General features: G+C 34.1%; 4 protein-coding genes across 4 annotated transcripts; 3 read left to right on the forward strand and 1 right to left on the reverse strand.

The window, feature by feature from the left end:
* Positions 1-230: 230 nt before the first annotated feature.
* On the reverse strand, positions 231-1,055 carry LOC122596919. The gene has a single exon (XM_043769563.1). The coding sequence runs from the start codon at positions 1,053-1,055 to the stop codon at positions 231-233; it is 825 nt and encodes a 274-aa protein (XP_043625498.1).
* Positions 1,056-2,713: 1,658 nt separating this feature from the next.
* Positions 2,714-6,390, forward strand: LOC122594844 (protein ENDOSPERM DEFECTIVE 1-like). The gene is made up of 6 exons (XM_043767150.1): positions 2,714-3,877; positions 4,152-4,271; positions 5,057-5,173; positions 5,304-5,393; positions 5,936-6,043; positions 6,132-6,390. The coding sequence occupies exons 1-6, from the start codon at positions 2,804-2,806 to the stop codon at positions 6,177-6,179; spliced, it is 1,557 nt and encodes a 518-aa protein (XP_043623085.1). The 5' UTR covers positions 2,714-2,803; the 3' UTR covers positions 6,180-6,390.
* A 1,852-nt stretch (positions 6,391-8,242) lies between these two features.
* Positions 8,243-15,371, forward strand: LOC122594845 (protein ENDOSPERM DEFECTIVE 1-like). Its single transcript, XM_043767152.1, has 12 exons — positions 8,243-8,646; positions 9,160-9,276; positions 9,411-9,500; positions 10,248-10,356; positions 10,436-10,479; positions 10,834-11,547; positions 12,068-12,187; positions 13,067-13,183; positions 13,309-13,392; positions 14,239-14,346; positions 14,437-14,560; positions 15,026-15,371. The coding sequence occupies exons 6-11, from the start codon at positions 11,521-11,523 to the stop codon at positions 14,482-14,484; spliced, it is 504 nt and encodes a 167-aa protein (XP_043623087.1). The 5' UTR covers positions 8,243-8,646; positions 9,160-9,276; positions 9,411-9,500; positions 10,248-10,356; positions 10,436-10,479; positions 10,834-11,520; the 3' UTR covers positions 14,485-14,560; positions 15,026-15,371.
* A 3,476-nt stretch (positions 15,372-18,847) lies between these two features.
* Positions 18,848-22,581, forward strand: LOC122595852 (pre-mRNA-splicing factor CWC25 homolog). The gene is made up of 4 exons (XM_043768310.1): positions 18,848-19,196; positions 19,590-19,716; positions 21,491-21,652; positions 21,750-22,581. Exons 1-4 carry the CDS (start codon positions 19,009-19,011, stop codon positions 22,383-22,385), a joined length of 1,113 nt encoding a protein of 370 aa, XP_043624245.1. The 5' UTR covers positions 18,848-19,008; the 3' UTR covers positions 22,386-22,581.
* The last annotated feature ends 410 nt before the right edge of the window (positions 22,582-22,991 follow it).

Here is a 22,991-nt window from a genome sequence, read left to right on the forward strand (position 1 = left end):
TTCGTTTGGCAGGCCTTTCGTAGCGTAATATGGATACGCCATCACTGACCAACCTAAACAAAAACATACCCACTCTAAACATACCAATGAATACGCTCAGGAGACATAAAACTCAGAAGGAACAAACTTAAAGTATACTAGAAAAAGACCAAGTAGCTTCATCTTTCACAGCTCACTATTCTAATTCCCACGCATACTTCAAGTTTGTTAGACCAAACAGATTCAAACCATTAACTATCCACCGGACTGAAATTCTCCCACTTCAACTTCCATTGATCACTTATTTTGATCACATTTTTAGTCTTCCTTACTCTAATGGAAATGAGTTGAATTCTGACACTCTCTTTAATGATATTACTTATAGCCTCCTCATTCCTTTCCTTATCTTGAAAAATTCTATGATTTCTTTCCTGCCAAATATAATAAATGGCAGCAGCAAGAATAAGCTTGTTCACTACAACTCCAAAGTTATTCCGACCTCTAGACACTTTGATTTCCTGTACAATATCCTGCAGATCAGTATGATCCTTCATATTCCATCTCAGGCTACTCAACCTATTCCAAATCTCCTCAGTGAATTTGCATTTGAAAAATAAATGTTTATGACTCTCAATACCATTTCTGCATAAGCTGCATTGCATAGAAATTTGTTTCCATCTTGCGATTCTGTCTTGAGTCATTAATTTCTCCTGTAAAGCAAGCCACAACATAAATGCATGCCTGGGAACAAGTTGCTTAAACCACACTACATCCTTCCATTCAACCGTAGGCCAATTACATCTCAAATCTTGCCATGCCTGAGTAGTAGAAAACTCCACCTGCTGCATATTTCTATTTACCCAAACAACTTTATCCTTTTTATCCAATTGCAGAATAGGAACACTAATTTCCTTCAAAATATCAAAATTATCCTCCCAACCCTCTGGCCACATCCATTTTCCATCATTTATCATTGAGACAACTTTGGTACCAACATCTAATCTTGCATCATAAAGCACCCTCTTAGTAATGAAATTACTCAGTGGTCCTTGAGGACACCAATTGTCATACCACATAGAGGCCAATTATATCTTTTTGCTTTTTATTCACGCTCTTTTCATATTTATTAATTTTTTTTTATTTATATTGATTTGTAAATCTTGTTAATAAATATTTGTTTGTAACTATAACATTTTTTATTTATTAGTATTGTTAACTAAAAATTAGTCATTGAGAAGATGACATTTTGTCCGTCCGTTCTATTTGTGTAGCCACGAGTTATCATTTGCGTTGAAAAAAAAATAAATATACTAACCATATTATAGTGAGTTCATTGACATCCGGCTATGCTTTATCCGTTATGTTAAAGGATGTAAGATACTAACATATTCTCATCTTTCGTTCCTTTTTATTAATTTTTTTTTGTATGTAAAAAAAATATATACTAACCATATATTACATGATTATTAGGGTAAATTACAAAAATCATACCTGAGGTTTGTTCGAAACTACACTGGTCATACCTACAATTTAAAAATTACGCGAGTCATACCCACTGTTGTCAAAAACTTACACTAACCATACCTATCGCTGACGGTTGTCTATTTGACCGTTAAGTCTAGTCACGTGTCATGTATGTGAGGAATCAAAACTGTAATTTCGTGGATACTTCAGGTATTATTCTTGTAATTCACCATAAAAATAATTATTAAGAATTTTAGAGTTTTATTTATACTTCATTCATTAAGTTTGGTAGATATGACATTTATTATGAAACAATAAATTTTATAATGAAAAGTATATCGAGAAAAATAGTTGATACAATAATGTATTTATTATTGAACATGTCATTATTATTTTGTTATATGTGTATAGTAATGGGAACCATCAAAACCACTAAAATTTTCACTTTTATATATTATTATTATTATTAATATTATTAATTTATGATTTATTTTTTTAATAAAAACCTATTTAAAAAAAATATAATTTAAAAAGCAATATAATTTTTTCATATGGTTTGTTGACATCCCCCACAGATTAGAGGGGTAAAGCAATATCAAATTCTCGTTACGATTTTAGAATTTCTAAGCCTAAACTTGTATCGTATGATGACATCCTTTTATAAATTTTTTAATTTTTATTTGGAAATAGGTTTTTTTAAAAATATATATGTGTGTGTGTGTGAGAATTTTAATATAGAATATCTAACCACTTTAATAAATGAAATATAAATATAAATATCTTAATAATTTTTATTAGGGTGAATTACACAAATAATACCTGAAGTATACACGAAATTACAGTTTTGATACCTCACATGCACAACACGTGACTTGACTTAACGGCCAAATTGATGGTCGTCAGTGATAGGTATGGTCAATGTAAGTTTTTGACAACGATAGGTATGACTCGCGTAATTTTTAAATTATAGGTATGATCAGTGTAGTTTTAAACAAACATCATGTATGATTTTTGTAATTTCTTATTATTATTATTGTGTAACATACTAATAACTCACTTAAACTTTTATTTGGATTTTCGGTCAGCGCGCACAGCTCTGGTCTAGTTTAATTTTTATTATTTAAGGATTTAGGCGTTAAAAGTGTTAAAATTAAAATAAAAAGAAACCTAAAATACTCGTAGTTTAATGCGAAGGAACGTTACTTATTGTCCCTAAATAAATTTGAAAAAAGAAAAGGCAAGTGAGAGAGCAACGGCTAGTTCACCTCTCTCCCCCAACTCCAAATCTCAACTCACTCAGGTGTGTCTTCTTCTTTCCACCAGCAGATTATTCAAATCATTCAATCAATCATTAGCTGCTATGAGCAATCCTTCAATCGGTTCAGCCGATACTCCGGCTCCTTCCGTCCGTCCTCAACAACAACATCGTAAACCTCGAGTTCGAGAAGTAAGTTCTCGGTTTATGTCTCCATCTCCATCCAATTCATCTTTTTCTTCTTCATCATCCGCCGCGGGCGATCTGCACTCATTTACGATAAAAACCCCCAAACCTTCACCTAATAATAATAACAGTAATCGGTATTCCCCTGCACCAACTGATAATAGATCCTCTAAACCCTCATCCTCAAGACGCCTCCTACTTCCCCACCGTGCTAGTCAGGATAATCTTCAACCACCGTTTTCGTCGAATCACGAAAACATTCCCGAAACGATTAGGAGTATGGATTACGGCTTTTCCACCACTCACAAAAAACCGCAACAACAACCACGTGCGCTTTTTAAGGAAAATGACATTCCGAAATCGTCATCATCGTCAACAAATTTTAAACCAACAAAGTCTTCAAGATCTGATACTCCAGTTCCTACTACTTGTGATAGAATCGTTCCCTCGAGATTCAGACTTCCACAACAAAATCATAATCGTCAAACAGCCGCGGTCGCCTCTGATGCTACCAAGCTTTTACAATCCACAGTTTCATTACCAAAAAATGAATCTGAATCGAACTCGTGCCCTAATTCACCTATGTATCCGAGAACCTGGCCTCTTCCTGATACCAGGTCTTCTTTTTCGGATGATGAGGAGGACAGATTATTACCATCCAGATCGTTTCGTCGAACTAGTAGTACTATCGTTGATGGAAGCGGTCAAACTAAGTTTTCTACGCCAAATTCCCTATGTTCTCGATCTGTTAATCTGCCAATTTCTCTTAAAACATCCAAACCTCCTTTGTCATCCGCTGCTTCTACTACTATGCTGCCTCCACAACCTACTAGTACTAAAACCGGAGTCGGTTTAAAAAAGGGAAAAAAACCGCCTCAGGCTTCACCAGAAGATGTACATTCTTTGAAATTGCTTCATAACCATTTCTTGCAATGGAGATTTGCAAATGCTAAAGCCCAAGCCGCAATGCATTCCCAAACCAAACAAATGGAGGTTTGTTTCTCAATCCTTGATTTTTTCGGCTTTAGTTAGTTCATATTGTCGATTATATCTCATAAACTTACCCTAACTATGTGCAATTTAATTTAAGTTCCAATCTCTATAATACCATGATGATTGTAGTTCTTTTATGTATGCTACATATAAGCGACATTTTAGTGTCAGTTTTTGATGTAATATCGCTTGAAAGGAACCATCAAGTGCTTATTTCGTTGGCAGTATAGACAATGAGAACCTGTATTAAGTACACTCTTATTTCTTTATGCAGAATCAGTTTTTTTCTCTTGGAACCGATATAGCTAATCTGCGAGACACTGTCAAGAGGAAACAAGCTGAACTTAATGAGTTGCAACGAATTAAAGCTGTTTCCGCCATTGTTGAGGCTCAGGTAAAGGCTATGCTCTTAAATTATGACTTTCTGATAACAATTCTGATTTTTGGTCAGCAGTCTTTTTTCTTGTTTCAATTAGGTAATACGGCTGATAAACGTATCTCTATATTTCAACTAAACAAAATAGTGATTATAAAGATAGGTCCAGATTGTATCTCTGGCCTATTAACTAAGCGAAGTCTTTATAAGATCAAAGGTTCGAGGTCAGTCGTCCATACCTCAAAAAATTGGAAAAAAAACCTTATATTAGTTTGTTGTCCTAGCTGCAGGTAAAATCCTTGTCAGTACATAATGTTTCTAAAGTCGTCATTAGGGATTAATGCATTTTCAAAGTAGTTGTAAGGGGATATTAGAAATACTTGAAAGGACAAACCAAAAGATATAAAATGGAGCGTTGAAATTGTTTATGCTTCTTAACAGAGATGGTAGGCATAGAGGTCAAACCGAGTAATGTTTTTATACCTGTTGAAACAGGTTGGTCTTACATGCCGCACTTTTTGTTCATAAACTTTATTACTGTTAACAATGATTAAAAGTTATATACTATTCAAATGATGGCTTAACCTTTTGAATACGATGATTCATAAGGTTTTATGCATCAGTGACACACTAATACACTTTGGGTGAGTCTAAACCTTTTGACTCATTGATGCAATGGCAGTATGAACATTTTTTCGTCGTTGATAATAGTGCCTATTACTTGCACCTCTTGTTATTGTCATTTTGTACTAGGGTTTCATTCTTTTACAAAATCACTTAATTTTTACTCTGGGTCAATTTAGATGCCATACCTTGATCAATGGTCTGATTTGGAAGAAGATTACACATGCTCGTTGTCAGGAGCTACAAATGCTTTATCCAACTCTTTGCTGCGGCTTCCCGTTAGTGGTAATGTTCAGGTAAGATGCATTTTGTGTTGTTTAACCCTTTAACCATGACCACATTAAACATTACCACAACCATACTTTCTTTGCTTGGTGTTTAATTTATCAATATGTTTGCTGATAACCAAGAGGTGATTCATCGCAGGTTAATACAAAAGAGATAGCAGTGGCTCTGGATTCGGCTGCAAAAACTACAGATATGATAGTTCACAACATGCTAAGTTTGTTGCCTAAGGTAATACTTGTATTATGAGACAAGCTTTTAATACCAATTTTGCATAATATATTCATTTATAAAAGAAACCCACTACACGGAAAAACGCAAGGATGTTGTTGATGTCCTTAAACTGCATGTTTTAAATGGATTCAAGGTTTATATGGTTTCAAGCTTGACGGTTTTGTGGTTTGTGTCATGATGCTTTTTTTTGTTCCCACTTCTTTGACCATGGTAGTTATCATTGGCCCCTCTAATTGCTAACTAGAAATGCTGCTAACTTTTAGAAAGTCCTAAATTTTCACTAGCATTTATGTCATCATGACCTGCAAATGAGAGTGTTGCACCTATGTTCTAGATAGTGTTGTCGGTTGCACAATCTTATATAATCTTTGGGCTTGGGCTGTTAGAAATTGTATTAAGGTGGTATGGTGACCCTTATGTTGTCCCTTTGTTGTGGGATGTGCAATAATGCAATTGATATCAGGTTTTTTGTGGTTCATTTGTTATAAATAAACATTTAAATAGCTTCCAAGACCTGCGTTTAACCTACTCATTTGCAGGCAGAAGAAACGGATACTCTAACGTCAGAGTTAGCAAATGTTGTTGATACCGAAAAAGCACTTGTTGAAGAATGTGAAAATTTATTGCTAACAACACACAATTTACAGGTTAACATCTTTGCTTATGTATGACTGCCGATGCAGGCAGTCTCTTGCATTTTAAGAACTTTTAGCTGATTATTTTCCTGACATCCAGGTGGAAGACTGCAGTTTACGGGGACAACTAATGCAATTAAAAATGTAGCAACCTCTTCTAAGTCGATAACAACGATAACAACGTTTATGGTGCAAACGTCCAGAAAAGGGATGTTTTTGCATGGGTGGGTGATGCATTTTTTCCTCAATTCATTTAGAAAAAAATGTCTTCCCTTTTTTGTTTAAAAGTATGTAAAGAGAACAAGTTATATATTCAATATATAGTAACAGAGAGATAATAAAATGGTCTGTTTGTGAGACGCAGTTGAGTTGATTTAGTTATGCAGTAACTTAAAAGCATGATGATTGTCCCAGTTGAGAATGATGAATTGAGTTGCATTTTATATACATGTAAATTGAAAAGTGGTGGAACAAAGTCGAATTTTGATATGAGAAAACATATAGAAGATACTCAGATAGTGAGAGTATCAATTTGTGTCGAAACAAGCTAAATGACCAGCTGAGTGTGATTTTTACTTATAAGCAGAGTAGCCGTTATAACCTCCTAACCGACTTTGACTTAAGACTTTTACAACTTCAGTCCCTCTACTTAACATGAATTTTCGATTATAAACCAAACTATATTATTATACGCAACAAAACTCTTATAAAGTTCTCCGTCTTCTAAAATCAAAGGTAAGGAACCTGCACTTGCCTTCTTGCCTTGTTTAACCATCTGTCTATCAATAACAACCCTTGGTTGTAGCATAAATTATGGTCCTGAGGGCAATGGCATACTATACGCTATTGGACCATGAGCTTTCTTTATACATAGAAATGTGGGATGCATTTGTATAGACTCAGGCAAATTCAGTTTCTAAGACTAACCGGAGCAAGGCTTTCTTTTAAGGCTTCTCATAAGGTATCTGGCGACATGTGGCAGTACAATTAGCAAAGGGCGTTTCTTTACTTTTTGTGGGAGCAAGACTTTCTTTTAAGGCTTCTCATAGGGACCTACAATTTAATTATTTATATACTACTAACTAAATAAAATAATTAAAAAGGGGAAAAAGTTGGAAAAGTGACAGTTAGGGTCCACCCCTGTCGCTCAAAACAAGAACAAAAAATGATAAAGTTACATGGACATGCCAAGTGTCCACATATGAGTGGCCTAGACAATTAATTCTTACAAGTTTAATGGCGAGACCCGTGATGATTTCAATTCCAACTGAAATGTGCGTGCAGCTTTTACTCGTTTCAGAGGTGGGGTCCATAAAAAGTAAAGAAGAAAGAGGCGTCCATTTCTTCACGCCATCTCTCCTCTCTCTCTCCAAGACGCCCCGTGGGGCAATGTACGGTGCTTTCCGAGGCTTCCCGGGGCGTTTTCAAGCCAAAAAAGTGAAAAAAAGCGCCTTGCTCCATATAGCATAAGCTACCTTCCCAACCTTCTTAAACACTAAAATGGGACCAAGATACTTTGGTGAAAGCTTCCTGTTGTTGTAAGCTTAAAGCAAATAGAACAAAATCCAAATCTCCATCATGTTTCTTATAATTGAAAAACACATTTGAATATCAAGATCGTGATATACGTATTCTACTATCACAGTTTCATATCTTTAAGTTCAAAAGTATCAAATTTAGTGAGTCTAATTCTGCACACTCTCTTCCAAGTACGTACATTACGTTAGTGCATAATAACTAAAGAATTTAACTCCTTCGACAATATTTGCTTATGCGTAATATAAACTAGCTCATCCATATCTAGACCTATGCATAACTTAAATAGAATTACATGTAATGTAGTGTCATTGAAAATATTTTCAGATTTGACAAACAAAACCAACAACATTAAATATTAGTAAAAAACATACTAACAACATCAAATATTAGTAAAAAAGTTAAAGTCTAAATCATAAGATTCATGTTCAAAGTAAATTTTAACTTTTCGACTTAAGGACAAAACTCTATAACATGTCAACTTGAGAGATCAAATGTATAATATTCTTCTTTTTTTTTTTTTTTTCACTTCCATTTACTACCAAACGCCCCCTAAGTTTAGCTCCGTCTCCATCCCCATCCCCATCCCATTCATCATTTTCTTTTTTTTCTCCATTCTTCATCACTTGCAATGAAATCACCCAAAACTTCTCATAATAATAATAATAATAATAATAATAATAATAATAATAATAATAATAGGCATTCCGCATCACCACCTGACACCTCTTACTTCCCCTCCACACTAGTCCATAAAATCACCAACAACCATTTTCGCCGAATCACAACAACATTCCTGAAACAATTCGGAGCATGGATTACAGCTGCCACAAAAAACCACCGCCACGTCAAACAGCCGCCACTTCTGATGCTGCCACGTTTTCTACACCTGCTTCCCTATGTTCTCGGTCTGTTAAGTTTCCGATTTCTCTCAAAACATCCAAGCCTCCGCTGCTTCTCGTACTAAAACCGGAGTCGGTTTTAAAAAAAAGCCAAAACAGCCTCAGGCTTCATTATAGGATATGCATTCTTTGAAATTGCTTCATAATCATTACTTGCAATGGACCACTCAAATGGCGGTTTGCTTTTCTCAATCCTTAATGATATCGAATGTATAATATAATGATATAGTTATAGTTATTTTATGTATGTATGCTACAAATAAGCCACATTATAGTGTTAGTTTTTTTTTTTATGTAAAATCGCTTAAAATGAACATCAAGTGCTTATTTCGCTGGCATTATCGATAATAAAAGCTGTTTAACATGATTATAAATTAGTATATACTATTCAAATGATGTCTTAACCTTTTGAATACAGTGATTCATAAGGTTTTATGCATCAGTGGTACACTAACACACTTTGGGCGAGTCTCGGCCTATGTGCCCAGTCTACTATCTTAAACTCTTTATAAAAACATTGTGTTTTGTGGATTCAATGATAATATGAATATTCTTCTAATGATAATATGAATATTCATTTTTCTTTGATAATACTATATTAGTGCCTATTATTTGTTCCTCTTGATATTGTCATATATTGGGATTTCATTCATCTACAAAATCACTTAATATTACTGTGGGTTAATGTAGATGCCATACCTCGATCAACGGTCTGATTTGGGAGATATTTACACATCTTCTTTGTCAGGAGCTACAAATGCTTTATCCGCTGCCTTGCTGCGGATTCCTGTTAGTAGTAATGTTCAGGTAGGATGTATTTTGTGTCTGTATTACTGTATAACCTTGTAAACATGACCAAATCCCACCCCACCATACTTCCTATGCTTTGTGTTTATTTTATCAATATGATTGCTGATAACAGAGACGTGATTTTGTCAAAGGTCAACATAATAGAGAGAGCAGAGGCTCTGGATTCGGCAGCAAAAACTACAGATATGATAGTTCACCACATGCTAAATTCGTTGCCTAAGGTAATACTTTTTTTGTTAGACATGCTTTTAATACCAATTTTGCACAATTTATTCTTTATAAGAACCCAATACATGGAACAACTCGTGGATGATGTTGATCTCCTTAACCTGTATGTGTTAAATGGAAAAACACAATTTTTTTGGTGTTTTCTGATCTCCTTAATCTGCCATGATGCCTTTTTTTTTTTTTTTTTTTCTGTTCCCACTTCTTTGACCGTATAGTAGTCATCACTAGTACCACTTATTAGGGCCATCTACAGATGTTGCTACCTTATAGAATAATGACTTGCAAATGAAAGTGTTATTTGATTCGGGCATTCGGCGAAATGAAGTCTTATTTGATTTAATTGTTAGTAAATCCTTTTTTGGTCGTATAATAGGAGCAAAAAACATAGAATTTCATGGGACGAATGGATAAGAAACCCCCTCCTTTTCTTGTAATGTTTTATTTCTTTTTTTTTTCTTTGCTTGGTTGAGTCCTCTTCAACTTAGCATTTGTTTTGTGGTATTTTGATATAATATAAATCTGTTGTTCAAAAATAAAAAATAAAAAATGAGAGTGTTTGTTGCGCACCTATGTACTAAATTATGTTGTTGGTTGCACAACTATATATAGTCCTTGAGCTTGGCTGTTAGAAATTGAAATAAAGTGGTGTGGTGATTGATTTTAGGTCTTTTTGCGGTTCTTTTTTTATGAATAAACGTTCAAATAGCTTTGAAGACCTGCATTAGCCTTCTCATGTGCAGGCAGAAGAAATGGATAGTCTGATGTCAGAGTTTGCAAATGTTGTTGACATCATAAAAGCACTTGTTCAAGAATATGGAAATTTATTGCTAAAACACAGACAGTTTACAGGTTGCTTTTGTAGTTGTTCATGCAGGCAGCCTCCTGCAAATTTTAAGAATTTTCGGCTGATTAGTTTCCTTACATCCAGGTGGAAGACTGCAGTTTACAGGGACATCTAATGCAATCAGAATTGTAACAACCTCTTCTAAACTGATAACAATGATATTAGCAATTATTGTCCACGTTTTAAGGTTCATACGTTCAGAAAAAGGAATGGTTTTGGGTGGGTGGGTGGGTGACAGATTTCTTTTCAATTCATTAAAGAAAAAATCCCTTTTTTTTTCTTTCTTAAAAATATGCAAAGAGAATAAAATATGTTTTGAATATATAGTAACAGAGAGATGATAAAATGGCCTGTGTGAAACACAGTTGAATTAAAATGATGACTCTAGTTGCATTTATACATGTAAACTGAAAAGTGGTGGAACAAATTTGAATTTGTATTGTTACACTCTCTCTCTCTCTCTTCTGCCATGATAATAATAGGTATTCCTCTGCACCATCTGAGAATAGATCCTCTAAACCCTCATCCACAAGCCACCTCTTACATCCCCACTATGCTATTCAGGAAAATCATCAGACACCTTTTTTGTCTAATCATGACAACATTCCTGAAACGATTCGGAGCATGGATTACAGATCTTCCGCCACTCACAAGAAACCACAACAATCACGTGTGCTTTTCAAGGAAAATGACATCCCTAAATCATCATCAACTGTCAAACCCACTAAGTCTTCAAGATCCAATACTCCAATTGCAGCTGCTGCGGCTACTTATGAGAGGATCGCTCCTTCGAGATTTAGGCTCCCACAACAACATCATCGTCAAGCAGCCACCACCTATGATGCTGCCAAGCTTGTACTCTCATTACCAAGAAGATCGCTCCTTCAAACTAGTAGTGGAAGCTGTCAAACATCATCCAAATTTTCTATACCTACTTCCCTATATTCTCAGTCTCTTAATTTTCCGCTTTCTTTCAAAACTTCCAACCCTCCTCTGGTGGTGCTGCTACTAAGACTACACGGCCTCCACAATCCATTAGTACCAAAACCGGAGTTAATTCAAAAAAGGGGAAAAAACAGCAGCAGTCTTCATAAGATGTGCATTCTTTGAAATTGCTTCATAATCATTACTCGCAATGGAGATATGCCAATGCTAAAGCCGAAGTCTCAATGCATGCCCAAACCACACAGATGGAGGTTTGCTTTCTCAATTCTTAATTCTTACTGCTTATGTTAGTTCATGTTGTCGATCTTGTCTGATAAGCTTAACTTAACTATGTGCAATTCAATTTAGAATTCCTATCTCTATATGTTCGCTTGTATAATACCATCATGTAGTTATTTTTATGTATACTACAGATAAGCCACATTCTAGTGTGAGTTTTTGATGTACAATCGCTTGAAAGTGCTTATTTCATTGATATTATCGACAATCAGAACCTGTTTCTGTACTCTTATTTATTTATTATTATTATTTTTTTTTTTTGGGTGAAAAGTAAAGTATATATTACCAAAATTAACAATTTACAAGTCAGACTTCAAAGTGGTAACTTGGACAGACCCAATTAACCACTTAAGAAGCCATATAATTCTACTAACACGTAAAATTCCTAACCAAACCATAAAACATATCTATATCACAATTCTAATATGCAATCTCTGATTGTTCTTTATTAGTAACCAACATATCTGTACTCTTATATATTCATTTATGCAGAATCGGTTTTTTTCTATTGGAGCTGATATATCAAATCTGCGCAATACTGTCAAGAGGAAACGAGCTGAACTTAATGATTTGCTACGAATAAAAGCTGTTTCCAGCATTGTTGAGGCTCAGGTAAAGGCTATGCTCTTAAATTAATTTCTTTCCAATAACATTCCGACTTTTGGTCAACAGTCTATTTTCTTGATACAGTTGGGTAATATAGCTGATAAACTTATCTCTTCATTTCAACTAGACAAAAATGTGATTATAAAGATAGGTCCATATAGTATCTCTGGCTTATTAACTAAGCGAAGTCTTTATCAGATCAAAGGTTTGAGGTCAGTCTAGATATGTCCATTCCTAATTAAATTGGTACAGAAAACCTTATTTAGTGTGTTATCCTAGCTGCTCGTAAAATCCTTGTCAGTACATGATGTTTCTAAAGTTGTCTCTAGGGATTAATGCATCTTAAAAGTAGTTTAAAGGGGATATTATGGATGCTTGAAGGGACAATCCGAAAGATTTAAAAGGGAGTGTATAAGTTGTCTATGCTACTTAATATAGAAGGGCAGGTACAGAGGTCAAAATGAGTAATGTTTGGGTACCTGTTGAAACAGGTTGTTCTGATATGCCGCAATTTTAAAACCTTTATTTTTGTCAGTAATAATACGTATGTTTAACATGATTACAAATTGTATATTTTTCAAATGATGTCTTAACCTTTTTGAATACAATAATCCATAAGGTTATGCATCAATGACACTAATACACTTTGGTAGAGTCTCGACCTTTTGACCCGTTTCCTTTCTAACTAATTGTTTATGTACCCACCCTACTATCTTAAATTCTTAATAAAATATTGTGTTTTGTGGCTTCATTGATAATATGAACATTCTTTCTTCTTTGAAAATACTATAATAGTGCCTATTACTCGCACCTCTTGATATTGTCATTTGTATTAGGATTATATTTTTCTACAAAATCACTTAATATTACCGTGGGTTAATGTAGATGCCATACCTCGATCAATGGTGTGATTTGGAAGAAAGTTACACATGTTCCTTGTCAGGAGCTACAAATGCTTTATCCAACTCCTTTCTGCGGATTCCTGTTAGTGGTAATGTTCAGGTAAGATGTATTTTGTGTTGTTTAACCTTGTAAACATGGCCACATCCCACCCCACCCTACTTACTTTGCTTTATGTTTATTTTATCAATATGATTGCTGATAACCAAGGCGTGGTTTTGTCGCAGGTTAGCATAAAAGAGACAGCAGAGGCTCTGGATTTGGCAGCAAAAGCTACAGATATTCATCACATGATAAGTTTGTTGCCTAAGGTAATACTTGTTTTACGAGACATGCTTTTAATACCGATATTGCACAATTTATTTTTTATAAGAAACCCACTACATGGAAAAACACAATAATGATGTTGGTCTCCTTAAGCTGCATGTGTTAAATGGATTCAATGTTTATATCACTTCATGCTTGGCCTTTTTTTTTTTTTTTGGTAATTTCTGATTTTACTGTTGAAGTGCAATATTAAGTGATGGGTGGGGTCCAGGTGGCAAAGTTTGTTTACTGATTTGGCAGAATCTGTTTTATTGTTTATTCTTTAGAATTTAGTCTACTGGTGTTCCTAGTGGCATTTGGTTTTCTTTGTTTTTTTTTTTTATTTCTGACTAGTGGTATTCCTAGTGCCGTTTGGTTTTCCCTTTTGCTATATATATTCGTTGTAAGGTCCTAGTTTCAATTCCATAAAAAGAAATATTTGCAGTGAACTTTTGTCCAAGCAGATTAACCTTTCTGTTCTTTCTTGTTACCTTCTCAAATTCCAATACACAGTGCATGTTAAATTCTTCATTTACCCCATCTGCCATGATGCTCTTTTTTCTGTTCCCACTTCTTTTACCATCTAGTAGTCATCACTGGTACCACTTATTAGGGCTATCTAGAAATGTGCTACCTTTCAGAATCATGACCTGCAAATGAGAGTGTTTGTTATGCAATGTGCACCTTTGTACTAGATCATGTTGTTTGCACAACTATATATCATCCTTGAGCTTGGTTAAGAAATTGAATTAAAGTTGTGTGGTGAATAATTTTCGGTCTTTTTGCTGGTCTTTTGTTATAAATAACCATTCAAAAAGCTTCCAAGACCTGCATTAGCTTTCTATGTGCAGGCAGAAGAAATGGATACTCTGATATCAGAGTTAGCCAATGTTGTTGATATCGAAAAAGCATTTGTTGAAGAATGTGGAAGTTTATTGCTAATAACACACAATTTACAGGTTAACATCTTTGCTTTTGTTTGACTGTTGATGCAGGCAGCCTCCTGCAAATTTTAAGAATTTTCAGCTGATAATTTTTCTTATATCCAGGTGGAAGAGTGCAGTTTACGGGGACATCTAATGCAATTAGAAATGTAGCAACCACTTCTGAAACGATAACAACGATATCAACATTCGTTGTCCACGTTTTAAGGTGCAATTTGTCTAGAAAAAGGTTGGTTTTGGGTGGGTGGGCGATGCTCTTTTTTTGGTAAAGGTTACCCTAATGATATATTATAGCAACATAAAATGGTAAGTACATATAATGTGACAGAATATCACATTCAAGCTATACATGGCATATTGGCATACCACATATAGTGAACTCGCTACATAGTATACACGTATGGAATCCATTACAAAAAAGCTGAAATGAAATCGCTTCTTTTAAGGAACCAGCTACCTGGCAATAGCCTTATGGGCGATGCATTTTTTTTCAATTTATTAAAGAGAAAATCTCTTCCTTTTTTTTTTCCCTTGAAAGTATACGAAGTGAATTAGATATGTTTTCAATATATAGTAACAGAAAGATAATAAAATGCCTGTTTGTGAGATGCAGTTGAGTTGATTAGTTATACAGTAACTTAAAAGCATGATTATTGTCCCAGTTAAGAATGATAACTTGAGTTGCATTATATAGATGTATACTGGGAAGTGGTGGAACAAAGTCGAATTTGCTATGGTTGAAGGAGCAATTGGTTGAAGTTGTGTTTTATACAAATACGCCTTAAGCTTTTAACATGGTCGAGGAAGCTATGGCTGTATGGGATCTACCAAAGGTGCTTCTTAGAACTACTCGTAATACAATGAATGTAATCTGTAGGCGTTAGCTGTTCATCAGTCTAGCGTTTACATTAGGGTGTTTGTTCGGGTGGTATGTCACCCTTATTTTTGGTTGGTTGTTGCTTTTTGCTTGGACGTTAACGAGCTGGTATGGCATTTGGCCATATCACCTGATTTTTTTATTTATTTATTATTTTTTTTAACAGCTACGAGTTACCTGATCTTGTAGTGTTTCTGTTATTATAAACAAATGGGTGTTACCGTCAGATTTTAACAACACACCTCATATTGTTTTATGGTGTTGTATAGTACAATATCATAAAACACATTCGGTGATGTATATTTAAAATTTAATAATGTAAAGATCATTCCCTTATACAAAATCATTTAGGCTATAACAATCCTTTACCCAGAAATATAAATATATATAAGTTAGATTCATAAAAGATGTATTGGAACTTTACCTACAAAATCATTTAGTTCTATTAATAATCGCCATATTTAATAGTTAAATATGGCATGATATAATCACCATTTTTAATCGTTAAACATGACATTATAGTATGATACTAGAATAATGATTAGATGTGCGTTAGACAATTACTATTCGGCACCCTAATCATTTTCTCATCCTCTTTCTCATCGCATCACACCATATTTTTCTAACTTCATATTTCAGAGAATATTGCTACTAACAATGTTTCTTTCTCACATATTTCTCAAATAATTTATTATAATTAAATTAAACAAACAAATTCCTTTCTTTTTAATTGGTGTTTGTCCCCACTCTAACTTCCACCTAGGGGTGTAAGAAATGAACCGGAAAACCGAAAAATCGGTCCGAACCGCGTGATCCGAAACCGAAAAAACCGAAACCCGAAAAAACTGAAAACATAAAAACCGAAGTGTAACGGTTCGGTTACGATTTTCAATATTCATTACCCGCGGTTAACCGAACCGAACCGAATTTTGATATATACCTACATATTATCATATATATGTATATTTATACATATATGTATTCCATAAATACATCATTTACATATCTCTTTAGCTAAATTTTTGTATTTGTTGTCTAAGATATTAACAATTTTACTAACTTTTTTTCACAATTTATAATTAATTTTGAATATTATAAGTAATTTTCATATATATATATACTCTTTTTAAGAAAAGTTGTTAACTTTGTTTAAGATATTTATCAAAAACATTAGTAATATCATATAAAAGACATTTTAAGTAGTAAATCATGATACTCTTAGATAGAAACTTGCATTGTATAAATAAAACGTTAGAAAAAAGTAATTCACAATTAGATAAAATGTATATTTATTTATGAAACAAAATATTAATGTAGTTAAATAACTATTATATATATAAAAAAAATAATTAATGTAATGTAAATTAACTATTGTAATTAAAACTTAAACTTTATATTAGCATAACTTTAATAAATGGTTAACCGAAAATAAAACCAAAATTAACCGACTTTTTCAGGTAACCGAACTTATCGGTTTAAAATTTCTAACTAACCGAACCGAACCGAAACCCGAAAAACGGTTCAAAATTTCTAGCTAACCGAACCGAACCGAACCGTTTACAGCCCTATTTCCACCCCTTTCTTCCTGGATTCTCTTTTCATTTGCATGTTTATTAGAATGAATGAGACGTAGAAAATTAAGTTGGTCATTCGTAACTAACATAAATTGAGGATTTTAGCGTAAATTTTTAATAGTATGATTGTATCAAGTGGTTAATACTCTTGACTATTATGGGTCAAAGAGTTGGAGCCTCACCTCACTTCTTATTTTTTTATTTTTTTTTTTTATCATTTAGAAAAACCCTAAAAACAATTTATGAACCCCGCTCGTATACTTTCATGATACTGGGAACCAAAACTCGTAGAAGATGATATTGAATGTTACTTATTAATCTACGAGACGAAAGCATGCACGATGCGGCGGGAACGGTGGTAGAGGTGTGGTATTGGCGACGGATAATGGTGGTGGTGCCGTGGTGGTAGGGTGGTTATTGATATAAAGATAATTTACATAAAAATTGTAGTGTAGTTTTTTTTAAGAGTCGAGGGATAAATTTAGTAATTATTTAATTAAGGATATTTTAAGTATATAGGTTAGTTATAAAAACAAAATTTTTGAAAAAGTAAGGGTATTATGGGTTTTTTAAAGGCTTAAAAGTTATAGAAAAAGAGGTTGTTTGTTTTACTAAGTAATATAGATTATTTGTGTCACAATAAATAACCTATAAAAAGTATGTATATTAAGTATTTTTCATTATAGATCAGTGGTTGAGCACCAACTTTTCATGCTGGAGGTCTTGAGTTCAAGAAATGAGAAGGACATTTGAAGAAATTTTACAATAAAATCCTCTAGTGAAGCATGTTTGAGTTATGCAGAGGGAACAGAGTTTTAACCCAATTAAATGTCGTGTATTCAGGTGGTTTAGTTGGAAGTTTCTCCTCCTACTAGGTATTGAGGGTGAGGGCTCTCTAGCGCAGATCTAGTTAAGACAACGTAAGCTAGATCACCTGTTGAAAGCAAATGATTCACACCTTTCAAAAAAATAAAATAAAAAATTAGAGCTTTGTTTTTTAAATTATTTATATTTAATTAATTAATTAAATATAAATAATTTAAAAAACAGAGCTATAATTTTATGATGTATTAAAAATTTTAAGAAATTATATAATATTATTTAGCTATCTTAAATATATAAAAATAAATACAGATGGGTTAAATCTTAACAGTCGTCACATGAGTACAAAAATAAAAGTTTGCGTAATCTTTTGGTCCATATAATAAGTCAGTGGACAAATAAGAGGTTGTTTCCATTGGCTTATGTTTTTTTTAAATACGAGTTATGCACGCGTAAATACGATGGAAATGATGGTAGCAGTGTGGGGCTGTGTAGGCGACGGGTGACGACGATGGTGGCGGTGACAAGTGTTGGGGGCGACAATGGTGATAAATGTAATAGTAATTGATGTAAAAGGAGGTAGTATAGTTATTTTAAAGATTGAGGAATTTATGTTGTAAATTATATAATTAAGGATATTATAAATATATTAGGTGGAGTTGTTTAAATTAATTAGTAAAAGAGAGGGGTATTTTAGGTAATTCAATTTCTTAGATTTTTGGGGGTGGGTTCCTCTTTTGTAAGGTACGTGTCATATGCCCACACAATGTGGCAGCAATAGTGGGGTGGTGGTGGCGGCGGTGGGGGCAACAATGGTGGTAAATGTAAAGGTATTTGATGTCAAAAAAGGTAATGAAGTTATTTTAAGAATTGAGGGGTTTATGTTGTAAATTATCATTAAGGTATCATCGATATATTAAATAAGGATGTGTAAATTAATAAATTAAAAAAAAAAGTAATTTTGATAGTTTGAACTTATAATTTGAGATTTGGAGACAATTTCTTAGTATACATTTTTGTAAATATATATTAAGAAAATAATCTATATTGCACCGCTTACCTATCTTAAATACTGTAATATTAAAAAAAATTATAAATTAAACCTTTAAATTTGATAAACATGCAAAACCTCTATTAAATTTTACATAATTTCCAAATTCCCCTTCTTATACCTAACATTTAAGATTACCCTAAGGAGATAAATATATAATTTGGCATTGTTTATTCAAGGGCGTATTTCAGTTTCAAATATTAATAAAATTTAAAGTTAAAAGGTGCAACTCGCTCTCTCTATCTCTATTATATATCTGGTGAATAAGAGGGTTAAAAACAGGATCGATCGGTGGATTGGTTTGTATTTTGTAGTGCGATTTCATATACTATTAACTAATAAAATAATTAAAGATGGGTATGAAATTTTTGAACAAGAAGGGATGGCATACAGGTAGTTTAAGGAATATAGAAAACGTATGGAAAGCGGAACAGAAACACGATGCCGAACAGCGGAAGCTTGAAGAACTTCGTAAGCAAATCCGTGAGGAGCGTGAGAAATCGGAGTTTCGTCTTCTTCAGGAACAGGCCGGTTTACTCCCGTAAGCACCACACCCCCTTTTTCTTTTTTATTAAATTCACTTAGGGTTTCGGTTTTTAATTCTTCATCATATACTTATAATTGTTGCGTTTGCGTCTAAAATTCATCAAATTGATGATTCGAATATTACATACACGATGTAGATTTTCATTATTTGTTGAAAAAATTGAAATTTTTTGTAAATTTGATGCAGATGCATCCAAGATTAATGCATAAAACAAAAGGTGTATTTTCTCCGTTTTGACGGATTAATTAATGCATCAAAATGAAATTTTTGAGTGTTTTCACTTTGTTTTTATTTTAAAAATTAGGCTTAGGTTTTGGGTTTTTTCTTCAAATACTTGCTTACTTATATATAATGATATTAATATTAATAATTGGGGGAAAAATGCAGGAAGCAAGAAAGATTGGATTTTTTATACGATTCAGGATTATCAGTTGGAAAAGGGTCAAATTCTCAACAGCAAGAACAACCTTTTCCGATTAAGCCCTTACCTGAACCCTCCTCTGCCAACAACAAGGTAATTTTAACTACTCCATGTTACTTCTTTATTCATATATATTAGTTAATGAACCAATCAATTGGAGGAATGATACATATTATGTCTGGATACATGTAACATCTTTTGGAAATACGTATAGATAAGGCATCCCCTATCGTCAACGTTGTGTGAAATAGATGATAGATAGAAAACATATTGCCGCTCATCCCAATTTTAAAGAAGAAACAATATTGAATTGAGAGAGGTGTGTTTAAATTACATTTATAGCTTCACTTGATCACTTCTCGCACATATATATCATTAGAGGCAATGGTACATCACCTTTATCCGATAAAAACCCTCCAACTCAAAACTACCAATTCTACCCAAATCCTACCCAAATTAGAGGCAATGGTAGCCAAACTACCCAATTTCTTTTTCTTTTTCTTTTTCATCTATTTTTAATACAGAAAATCAAAAGCATATAAAGATAAAACATAAATATTTCATTAAAACTAGATTACATTATCTGTACTAACTATCTATACTTCTATACTGTATTATAAAACAAATAAGGTTTCAACTTTCAATTTCAACAATGTACACATAATAATGCATAATGTACCATACATCAATGTCCCACAACTTTCAACTTTCATTTTCATCTTTTCCTCAAATCTCAACCAATCATCTTATTTCTCTCTCCTCCATAAATCATTTATTCTTCCAATTCATTCAAAATCTTTTATCTCAAAAACCGTACATCGATAAATTATAAAAATTGTATGGGTGTTCTTAAAATTTCATGCTCTTTCATAAGAGATGTCATTCGATATACTTTCGACGAATTTTTAAATCTGAGGGCGGAGCCCGTACGGCTAAGACATTTGGCTATTACACTCTATGACCTATCACCTCTTATGACCTATCACACTTTATGACCTATCACCCCCACCATCCCACCGCCGCAACGCGCGGGGGCCGCAGGCACTTTCTCTCGTATTAAATAAAAAAAACATAATACTTAACAACACTTAATACTTAAAACGAAACTAGATAAAAGAAACTAATCATCGAGATATGCCAAGTTTTGAGCCGCTACATGCTCTGTGAGATCAAACGAAGACGCATCACGATTCGGAAGATGAGGAAGCCATTTTTGTGGTGAAAGGTTGTGATGTTGTAAGAAAGTGTGTTGTTTTTGATGTTGTAAATTTGTTTGTAGTTTAAAAATGGTGAAAATGGAGTATTTATAGTGAAAAGGGGTTTTAACTTTTAAAAACAAAAAAAAAATGAAAATCCCAAACGGTCCAAAAAGGATCCGTTGGGTGTGGCCCCCACATCAATTAACACACTCTCTCTCCTCGGGTTGTTTAGCCGCTCCACTTACCCGATCAAAGTACCTGAGGGGGCAGTGGCGGTGTAGCAGTTTTACCCGGCCTAGCCGAATCCCCTACCCGAGACCACTCCCTCCCCCCTTATGCAAATGTGTGGAGTTTTGGACAGTTTTAGCCCTATGTCTGCAAAAGCTAGTATCTCCTGTTAAAGAACAAAACAATAGATGTTGAACCTGTAGCACCGTGGAGGTTCAATGCAAGTAATATCAGTATTTCTGAAGAAGTTGTTTCTCCTAGTAAACATATAAATACTCTTTGTTCTCTTCTGAGTTATATAAAATCATGCATCCAAAACCAAGTGATTCTACTATAACCATCTTCCCCTTTAATGAGTTATCAATTTATATACATTCTGAACATATTGAAATATATATTATATGTGGGTGTGTTATACTTAATCATCTCTTTTGTAACAGTCCTCTGCCCCAGGGGCGTTATTTGAAGACAAACCACAGTCTGCTAATGATGCATGGAGGAAACTGCATACGGATCCCTTGCTTATGATAAAGCAGCGTGAACAGGAAGCACTGGCTCGTGTAAAGAATAATCCTGTCCAGATGGCAATGATTCGCAAATCTGTAAGTTAACGTATGATATTTGTTATATTATACAGTTATCTCTAGCATATTTAGGATATCTATCTGATCTTCCTCATTGTAATATTGTTTTTTCTAGGTTGAAGCCAAGAAGCATAAGGAGAAACCTTCAGATGGAGAGAAACGCAAAGAAAAACATCACCGCAAAAAGTCAAAACATGAAAAGCATACGTCAGCCAAACATCGTGTCAACTCTGACGATGTTGAACAAGAGGAACAGCAAAGAAGCATCAGTCCCAGTCACCACTCAAAACGTAAGGATGATTTCCAAACTGAACGTGGAAGGGTTAGTGACAGACATCAACTTGAAAGATATAAAGGGGAAGACCGTTTTGATTCTCAATATGCCAAAAGAGATAGGGAAGACCGGAAGAGTCGTCCACCGACCCATCATCAAGTAAGTGGTGCCCCTCTTTATAACCGGCGTAAGGGCACCAGAGTACTTTCTGAAGAGGAAAGAGCTGCAAAGCTTAAGGAGATGCAAATGGATGCAGATTTACATGAAGAACAAAGATGGAGACGGTTGAAGCAGGCCGACGATGACGATGCTAAGGAAGTTTCCCATGCAAGTTCTAGTGGCAGGAACTTCTTGGATGCTGCTCATAAAAGTGTTTATGGTGCTGAAAAAGGTGGCAGCTCCACCATAGAGGAAAGTGTTCGCCGCCGGAAACATTATTCGCAACAAAGGAGCGAAGGAAATGCTTTTAGGCGATAGAGTACCATTAACCTGGTGAGAACGAATGGGTACAATCGTCAAATGATAGAAATATATCTTGCCTGGGTTGTATGTTCTCCAGGAATCTTAGACAGACCACATGTACTGGTCCATGTTGTCATCTTTTACTAATAGTACTCCGGTTCTGCTAGATGTGTTCTTATTATATATTATTTTCCTGTTTGATTTGGCAAAATACATGTGGACAACATTCTTTTGCTTTTGCTGTTGTCTATCTTGTTCCATCTTCTTATTTCTGTTATATGGGAAGCTATATGGATTTTTGTATGTAATTTGAGCTGGTTGGGCAGTGCTAACTGTTAAGTTTGAAAATGGCGCTTGTAAACACAATCTATGTGGCTAGTTACTAGTAGATAGAATTTTTGTGTTTTCAAGGTCGGAATCATAACATTGGAGATTAGCCTAAGATCTTAACAAGGGGTTGGGTATTGTAAAACTAAAACAAATAAGACAATATCTTGACCCTTAGATCATGGTTAGATTGATGCATGAAGATTCACGAAACAATTGATACACGATGATTTTTATGATGCACGGTGATTTTCAGTAAAGAGAAACCTATTGTTTTATTTATTTTCCTTTAAA

The sequence above is a fragment of the Erigeron canadensis genome, chromosome 4 (genome assembly GCF_010389155.1).
Source record: "Erigeron canadensis isolate Cc75 chromosome 4, C_canadensis_v1, whole genome shotgun sequence".
NCBI lineage: Eukaryota > Viridiplantae > Streptophyta > Magnoliopsida > Asterales > Asteraceae > Erigeron > Erigeron canadensis.